This window comes from Gavia stellata, chromosome 30, assembly GCF_030936135.1.
Source record: "Gavia stellata isolate bGavSte3 chromosome 30, bGavSte3.hap2, whole genome shotgun sequence".
Classification (NCBI taxonomy): domain Eukaryota; kingdom Metazoa; phylum Chordata; class Aves; order Gaviiformes; family Gaviidae; genus Gavia; species Gavia stellata.
This window is the reverse complement of record NC_082623.1, coordinates 5560608-5569505: the sequence shown is the minus strand read 5'-3', so window position 1 is coordinate 5569505 and position 8898 is coordinate 5560608. Positions and strand designations below refer to the sequence as shown.

Genomic DNA, 8898 nt, shown 5'->3' with positions numbered 1-8898 from the left:
CAAGCCTTCCTTTCACTGCATGGACAACATTGAAAGAAAATACGATCCCAGCGATTAAACTATTAGAAGCAGCATTTCTCCTGGCAAGGGTCAAGCGAGCAGCTGAGCTCCGGGTTGCCACCCAACTCTCATGCCTGCCAAGGCTCAGCAGCTTTTGGACCATTTTTGGACTTCAGCCTTGCGACAGTCTGTTCTGATTTACAACTGTAAAACCAGATACCATTTCTGATTTTGAATCAAGTCTCTTCTGGATTGGCCAGAATCGCTTTTTATGCTGTGCACACCACCACTGTGCCTGTCTGTGGGACACTGTCCCTGGGGCACTCCGCTCTGATGGACACATCGGTGGCTTGCAGGCATTTCATTAACTGAGTTTGTCGTAAGAACAACTCCCCTCATTTTACAGAAGGGAAGACTGGGGTGTTGGGATGAGACCCACAGGCAGTCATGATGCCATGCAGCAACACAGGCAAGAACAGAGTTAGTTATCAGCTCCCTCTTTCCCATTCAATTGCTTGGGAGAAGCAATTAAATGCTGTATTTCTCTACCTGAGCTCAAGTAGCCACTACCCTCATATCCTCCAGGCATGAGGATTAATAGGTGACTTGATCAGTTAACTTAATCATTTTGCAAGTGTGATTATTCACCAACTTCTCTGCCTTTTCCAGGGAATGCAAGAAAAATGACTTTACCAGCATTCATCTTCCTGCTCACCTTCCTCTCAGCTGAATCTGCGAGCAGCAGATACCCCCCCAAGGCAGCTAGTAAGTGTAACCTGTCTGGGGCACGGGTCTTGTGGGTGGCCTAAGACCAGAGGTGGCATTACTAAGGGGGGAGCAGGCTTCAGGGCATGTGTCTACCCCACCAGTGCCCATGACTGCCATGGGACCTTTCAGACCGCATGATGCTGCCCAGCCCTGGGTCCGCGCTTGCCCCGGTACACCCACCCTGCTCTGCAGTCCCGTCGGTTTGTGTAGCACAGCTGACATTTACAGCCAACGTGTTTTCTTCTTGCAGTTTCAAGCCCTGTGTTTGGACCACGGCAGGTATATGGTCTGCTCGATGGGTCAGTTACCATCAAATGCTTCTACCCTCCCACCAGCGTGAACAGACACGACAGAAAGTATTGGTGCAGGGAATCGGCCACAGGCTGCATGACCGTGGTCTCCACCAACGGCTACACTGCTCCAGGCTACCAAGGCAGAGCCTCCATCACTGACTACCCAGGGACAGAGAACTTCCAAATTAACATCTCTGAGCTTACAATGGCAGATGCAGGCACCTACCAGTGCGGTGTCGGTATCAATGGCAGAGGGCTCTCCCACAAAGTCAGTCTGGATGTTTCTAAAGGTAATTGCAGTCTTGGGGCTCCTTAAAGTATTATTTTCTTTCACTCTTTTCCCCCTTTTTTTAATGAGGCTCCACAGATAGTCTGTCCAGTGTTTAAGAGCTCAAGATGCTCCATGCTTTCAGGAAACAGCAGTTTTCATTTTCCCCTGTGCTCTTACAGAATTAATGTTTTTGACCAAAAATCTGACATAAAAATCAGATTAAGTGAACCTCATCTTAAGGTCACAAACATTGCTTAGAAACTGCTGGCCTCTCTCAGCCACTAAAATTTAGGGAGATGCAGGCAGAGGGCAGAACTGCCCGTCACTCCAACGTACCCTCCAACTCCCAGCCGAGGCTGTGCGAGCCAAACCTGCGCACAAGTCCATGAGAGTACAGTGTGCAGGATGGCACCGCACTGCTGGGCAAGGCCCAGGGTGCAGAGCACGGTGCAAACTCATGGCACGGCCCCTGGCAAGAAGGCTCTGGGAGAAACCCTGCTACAGAGCAGGCAGTGATACAGCATAGAGACCTCAGTCCTGAGATGTGTGACAGACATGGGACACAGCTGGGTAGATCATGCTCTGGCCAGGAGTGGCACGTGATCATATAATATAGCAAAGTAGAGAAACCCTAGGCTAAAAAACCTTCAGATGTATAGGGGAGTCGCACACAATTAGCGACAGAGCAGGCAGTAGACGCTGACTGGTGTCTCCGTATGCGCAGGTCCACATGTACCCGAGGGGGCTGAGCTCTTCTACGTGAAGCTGCACAGCACTTTGACCATGTCCTGCAGCTTTGGGGAGGAGTATGTGAGCATAAGGAAATACTTGTGCAAGATGGAGAAAAACAGCTGCCGTAACATCGTCGATAGTCATGGCAAGATTGACAAGGATTACACAGGGCGAGTTCTGCTGAGCAATGAGGAGCCTCCAGGCACATTCAGCATCGTGATAACTCAGATGGGCTGGGAAGACTCCGGCTTGTACCTGTGTGGGGTTGGCCTCTATGGGGAGAATGGAGAAACGAAGGAACTGGACGTGCATGTCTATGAGGGTAAGCTATTCCCAGTGTTTTTTCCCTTTATCTTTGCTTCTCTTTAGAACCATCACTAGCAGTCTCACTTTACTTAACAAGAATTTAGATTCCATTTGCAGAGTGCTATTAGACTATCCTCTCATCTAAATACTTCTTTCTAGTCATTTAACTATCTGTAATGTACTAAACCATTACTAATAAAGCTTGTATCAAGACTTAAGTTTCCCAGCAGTGGCTGCCTATCTTCCCCAGTCTGGCTAGCCCAAAACTCCAGAAGGCAAATTCTGCCTACCAGTTTGAGACAAGCAAACTGTCTCTTCAAGTCTTAGTTCCTTAAATCTCAAGATGACTGATGTAGAAAGGAGAAGACCTGCTCTTCCCTAGGAAAGGGAACAAAACTTTGAGATGTCAGTACACAAAAACTACCACCCAGCGAAGTTAGGAAAAAGAAAGGCCTGACAGATCCTTTAGGGTCAATTGTAGCAGTGCCAGGACAGTCTCCTACCGTCTGCACCCCTGGGCTTCGCCTAGCCTTGCTGTAGCCAAAACAGCTTTGTTTGATCTGATAATATTTATTCTCTTGGGAGAGTGCCACACAGGCAAAAGTTAAACGTGTATAACTGCTCATTTCATTTTTATCTCCAGAGGCAAGTGTTCCTCAAAGAAAGCCCACAATAATTGGAGTAAAAGACAGTTCAGTAACTTTTGAATGCCGCTATGAGCCTCTAAAAAGGTCCTCAGAGAAGTACTGGTGCAAGTGGAGACAAAACGGGTGTGCTCGGATCATAGACAACATAGGCTATGTGTCAGCCTTGTATGAAGGAAGAGTGGCCATGTATGACAGCCCAGATAACAAGACGATCACCATCATCCTGAACCAGCTTAAGGACAGTGACAAAGGCTATTACTGGTGCATGACAGACGAGGAGAAGGAGCAGCAATCCTCAACTGAGCTGAAGATCATAGATGGTACGAGCTTGCGCGTTGGCAGTTCTCTGCCTGCTCAGTAGGTACAGAACAACCTCCTAAGCACCACAAAGGAGCAGACCTGGCTTTTGGGGAGGAGATACGAGGTCCAGCTCTGAATTTTTGTCTCATAAGGTGAAACATTGTGCCAATCCCCCCACACCCCAGTAGCTTTAAAAAGGAAACACAAGGTTTCAGTTTTATGGGAAAAGTGTTCACAAAAGTTTCTCATGCAAGTATTTCTTAAGCCTTGCAAAAAACCCCACAGCTTTCACCCCAAGATGCATGTACAGCATCCTTAACATTAATTCAGCAATGTAAGGAGCACTTTCCCTCAAAGATACATCTCCTGGTTCACCATCTCTAGCAGCACCACTAGCTGTTGACTACCATTCCCACCACTGAAACTGCTAACATCAGCCTTGATGTTCTCTTTGCCCTTGCAGGAGAACCTGGACTGAAGGGAAAGAAGGAAGTGAAGGCGCAAGTGGGTTCACGGGTCGATTTAACTTGCTCTTATCCATGCAAGTACTACTCCTACCAGAAGTACTGGTGCAAGTGGAACAGCACCAGCTGTACCCCCATGCCTGCTTCTGACCAAAGGAACCCAGGGCCAGACGTCACCTGTGACACTGACAACAAGACAGTCACCCTGAGCTTTGACTCGGTGGCAAAGACAGACCAAGGGTGGTACTGGTGTGGAGTAAAGCGCGATGGCCTCTTCGGGGAAACCATGGCAGTCTACCTGTGGGTGACGGAAGGTGAGCTCCAAGGTGAAGGCAGGCAGGGGCTCTCCTGCTCCTCAGGGCGGTGAATCGTGCTGCCTTCTGCCCCAAGCAGAGTCCTCTCCATAGCCACTAGGTTGCAGCACCTCAAAGCAGAAGGGCTCTCACCCGGCAGCCTCCCAGACGAGCTGCCACCATCACCCTCATTTTGCACACCTTGTCGTAGACCTTTTCATCCACTCACTGGTTTCTGCTTCCTGGTCATAAAACCCCACCAGTCTAGAAATCACTCCCTTCCACACCATTTTTACTTTTAACCCTGTCCGTACTAATTATTGCTATTACAATCCGAAGCATCATTTAGTTTGAGCAACATCTGACACCTGTCAGGTGAAGGACTGCATGTAGTTCCAAGACACATCTTGCTCCAGGGAGCTTATTACCTTAATAAACAGGAACACAGTAGGGAGCAGGAAAGGTAGGGCTATCGCCAACCCCCCTTGGACTGCAAGGGCCTTAGTCGCAGCTTTGGTGCAGTATCTTATTTTTCTTGGGAAGGAATATTGTTAGAAGCAGAGCAGAGAAGGTATAGCACTAGATATCCCATACGCAGCCGTCCTAAGTGGACGATGGTCAAAGTGAAAACAGAGAGAAACAGCCTCATTTCACTGCCTTTGGCAGGCAAAGAGCAAGAAATAAAAGCAACCCAAGTATTCAAAATTTGTTCAGGAAATACTAGAGGCAGAACTAAGAAATGCAAGAGTTCTCAAAAGTGTATAGGCAGAGAGAGCCTACTTGAGATTTTTGCAATAAATTATTTGGAATGAGATTATTTCTGCTCTCTAATTCCCATTTTAAAGACCCTCTCACGTACAGCCAAAACCCACTGCGGTTCCACGTGTGCCAAATACACCCAACTAGTTTTTGTGTCACCATCCCTGTGCTGCTGCTCACGTGACTAACCGCCCTTCTTCCCTGGGAAACGTAGGAAGCAGTGCTGACCGCAGCCTAGAGCTCCTGGACGTTGATGCCCCCAGCCATGCCGAGCCCCCCAACCACGCCGAGGGTGGCTTTATTCCCCAAGGAAGAGCCTACAGTGATGCTGGGGTGCGAAGCGCAGCAGCCTCAGAAAGGTTAGTTCTCTCCAAGCCTCTGTCATTTGTAATTTTTGTGAAGTTTATATTCACCCGTTGTTGGTATTGCATTTGCACGCTGTGCGTGCAGTTTCGCAACAAAAAAAATCTGGTCCCTAAAGAACTTAGCTCAAAGCATCAGAGGAAAAGAAGCAAGAAAGTTACAGCAAGACACAAGATGTCTTGAAATTAACCTCTAGCTCAAGAACATACAGTCCCCAAAGGGAACAATTAGAAATTTCAGGTACAGAAAAACTAATTGAAAATACTTCTGTCAAGACCAGAGAGCTTTCCTTCACACATTTATAACCAAGCTGCTGATGTAGCTGTTTTGGCACAACCTCTGTCCCACGTTTTTATTTACCCTCTGTGATGTGCTGGGATACAGTTCATAAACTGAATTGCATCATGCTCACTCAGATTTACCATCCTATGTAGATTTTAGACTGCTGGACATTCATATGTATTATTTAGTCTTGAACAATTAAAAAAAGCATTTCACAGCTTGATGATATTTCTTTCCCTCTATTCCAGCTCTGACCAAAGCCACGGCCCCAATACACTTGCTTTAGTCCTGGGCCCTGTTGGTGCCGTGCTCCTGATCCTCGTGACAGCTTTTGCCATTTTTAAATACAGGCAGCTGAAGAGATCTGGTGAGTCTTGTGCACACTGCCATCTCAGCTGGGCTGAGCTGCTCCCCTGGTACCCCGTCATGCCATGGACAGACAAGGGACCCTACTTCTCCCACTGACCCCACCCATACAGCTCCAACACCAGCGTACAGCGTGCCCGGGCTGAGACAGAGACCACCCCTCCGCAGGCTTTGCATGTGGCATTGCATGGTGTCTCCTTGCACAGAGGTGGTTGGGATGCCAGTGGGCTTGCACCAATTCTGAGCAAGCATGCAGGGTATTTATCACAGAATCACTAAGGTTGGAAAAGACCTGTAAGATCATCAAGTCCAACCATCAACTAACCCCACCATGCCCATTAAACCATGTCCCACAATGCCTCGTCCACACATTCCTTGAACACCTCCAGAGATGGTGACTCCACCACTTCCCTGGGCACTTATTCCACAGAATCAATCCCTCCCTCTTAACAGATCTGGTGTCCATTGGGAGCTACAGGACAAACATCAGCATGTCGGACTTCGAAAGCGTGAAGGAGTACAGCGCAAGCAATAACGCCTGTGTGAAAGAGAGCCAGGAGACTCAGATAGGAGGGGACGGTAGGTCGCTGACCCATGGGCTTGCTCTCCATCCCCAGCCCCAGGGCAAGGGGGTTGCAGAAGGACCCTACAAAAGCCACAGAAATACCTGCCCACCGATGACCCCCACGCCCTAACACCTCTCTTTCTCTCCCCACAGAGTTCATCACCACCGTGGCCACCCCGGAAAGCGCTCCCGAGACAAAGAAGGCAAAAAGGGTAAGAGGAGGCAGGAGAGACCCCACTGACCTGGGAGACACCACCGCAGCCCTCCAGCCTCTGCCAAAGGAGCTGCCTTCTCCCAGGGGCCTTATTTATACCCAGGTGCTCTCCAGCTTACCTGGATCCGGCCACCTGCTGCAGATCAGCCCCCATGGGGGGACCTTAACCCTTTCCCGACCTCACATTTTAGCAGTGGTGATAACAGCAGTCGCCTCCTTCAAACAGTACACCAAGTCAGCCTCAGGTAGCGTCAGGAAGGTTGGGGTTGGGTTGGTACCGTAAATATAAAACACTGGGATAAGCAGATGGCCAGAAGGCAGAGTGCATCCCACCTCCCAGCCTTCCCCCAACGCTGTGCTCCCATGCCGGCAGCGGTTCAGGGGTAGAGGTAGGGAGGTCTCTGCAAGGGCTGTGACTTGCTCCCGTGGCCCTGGCAAGCCCCTGCCTCCCCCCTGCCTCCCCTCCCCTTGGGTAAGGTCACGGTCGAGGGGCACCGCTCAGCAGTAACTGAAGGTGCCAGATGCAAACCCTTCTTTTTAAAAGTCCCTAACCAAAGGCGATATGTAGGTGTTGGAAGTGCCAAGAGCTGAAGCGGAGCAATAAAGAGGCCCTTCGTAGAGCCAGGAACTCCATGTTTTATTTAAACAGCATTTGCAGCTATCAACAAGGTCAGGCAATTTTGCATGAAGGAAATTAGGGTGGGGAACAAGCCGGAGAGATACTTCTCCAGCACAGTTCTGCGCAGGTATGTCCACTCACCCCTTCCAGGCTGTGATACGGAAGGCACGACAGTCACTCCAAGCGGTGTCAGGACACCGGTAAAACCCAGCAGCGTTAGGACAGGCGAGCAGGGTGCCGACACGCGGGGACGGGCATGCCGCAGAGCCCCAAACCCGCAAACGTTTGGGGTCTTCCCCACAGCAAAGGTGTGATGCTCTCGCCTCGGCACTGGCATGAGCCACTGGGTTGTCCCACTCGTCCAATCTGCCCATATCATCCCGAGGAGTGCACAGCCCATGTAACGCTGCCCTTTCCCCTGCCGTGTGCTGCTGTCTGTCCCCAACCACCTAACAGTGTCCTCCCGTCCTTCCCCAGAGCTCCAAGGAGGATGCTGACCTCGCCTACTCCACCTTCCTTCTCACCTCCAGCAGCATCGTGCAGGGCGGCTCCGGGGGCGACAGCGCTGCCCCGGACGTGTCCCCCCCGAACTGGGAGGGCCAGATCTGAAGGCGAGGGACCGAGAGGCGGCAGCGGCTGGGACCGGCTCTACCTCGAGGATCAGAGCAAGACATCAGCAAGCAGCACTGTTTATTGCTACCGCAATTTGCTATAGCTTGACATTTTTTTGCTTAAATTCAGCTTCGAGCGGTGATTTAGGAGGAATTGTTTGATGCCAAACGGGGCGGCTGGGCTGGAGGCACAGGTCTGAGTGAGCAGGTTGGACTGGGAAATGGCAGGAGCTCGAGTGGCTTAGCCCACAACAGCCCCAGCCCCACCAGTGCCCTCCAACACGGTGGGCTCTCAAAGGTCAGAAGGCACATCTAAAAAAAAAAATCTCATTTTCTTTTAAAGGCAGCTGGAAAACCCTCTAGAACAACGACTCGCGCTTTTGATTCCTCTTAGCTTTCTCACCCAGAGGGCAATACCTGCAGACCAGACATGGTCTGAAGTGTTTTTATGCATAAGCAATAAAGAATACCACTGGCTTTCAGCAGACCGGGGCTCGCAGTCCGTGGGAGGGCACGGGGAGAGCACACCCAAAGAGGCGCAGTAAGGGTGCCTTGGGGGGGCGGTTCTCCTCTCACTGCGGCATTACAGCAGCGTATCTGGTGTTGCAGATGACACAGGCCGGTAGAAGAAACTCACAATTGATGGAGATAAACAGAAAATGTTTTGAGTAATCTCATGTGCATTTACATCAACAGCAGGAATTGATCACTGCATGACATTAATTGGTATGACAACGTATTAACAGCCTATATAGCTGATTAGGCAATAGGCACCGGTGTTTGCCGGCACTGTATTTGCATAGTACAGACCAAATTCCTCAGAGCAGCTGAACCAACAGTCTCCCATTTCTGACCTGGAGTCAGAACAACTGAGCCCAATCCATGCTCCTCTGCCACAGAGCCACCCCGCTGCGGGTGGCCTTGAAAACCCACCCTTTGCTTAATAAACCTGAGCCGCACATCACCCACACATTTTCCCTGGCCGACTTAATGTTTATCCAGGCGGAAACGAGGATGACTGTAATTAAATGTTGTCTCTTGGTCT

The 8898-nt window shown here is 50.1% G+C and overlaps 1 protein-coding gene across 1 annotated transcript; it reads left to right on the top strand.

The window, feature by feature from the left end:
- The first annotated feature begins 683 nt into the window (after positions 1 to 683).
- Positions 684 to 7865, top strand: PIGR (polymeric immunoglobulin receptor). The gene is made up of 10 exons (XM_009806923.2): positions 684 to 769; positions 1026 to 1351; positions 2057 to 2386; positions 3014 to 3337; positions 3781 to 4095; positions 5048 to 5192; positions 5727 to 5845; positions 6298 to 6423; positions 6563 to 6621; positions 7720 to 7865. The coding sequence occupies exons 1-10, from the start codon at positions 684 to 686 to the stop codon at positions 7849 to 7851; spliced, it is 1962 nt and encodes a 653-aa protein (XP_009805225.2). The 3' UTR covers positions 7852 to 7865.
- The last annotated feature ends 1033 nt before the right edge of the window (positions 7866 to 8898 follow it).

Coding starts and splice junctions, on each gene's coding strand:
- PIGR (XM_009806923.2), top strand. CDS start 684: ATGACTTTACCAGCATTCATCTTCCTGCTCACCTTCCTCTCAGCTGAA. Junction 1,352..2,056: donor CAGTCTGGATGTTTCTAAAG/GTAATTGCAGTC, acceptor CCGTATGCGCAG/GTCCACATGTACCCGAGGGG. Junction 5,846..6,297: donor CAGGCAGCTGAAGAGATCTG/GTGAGTCTTGTG, acceptor CCCTCTTAACAG/ATCTGGTGTCCATTGGGAGC.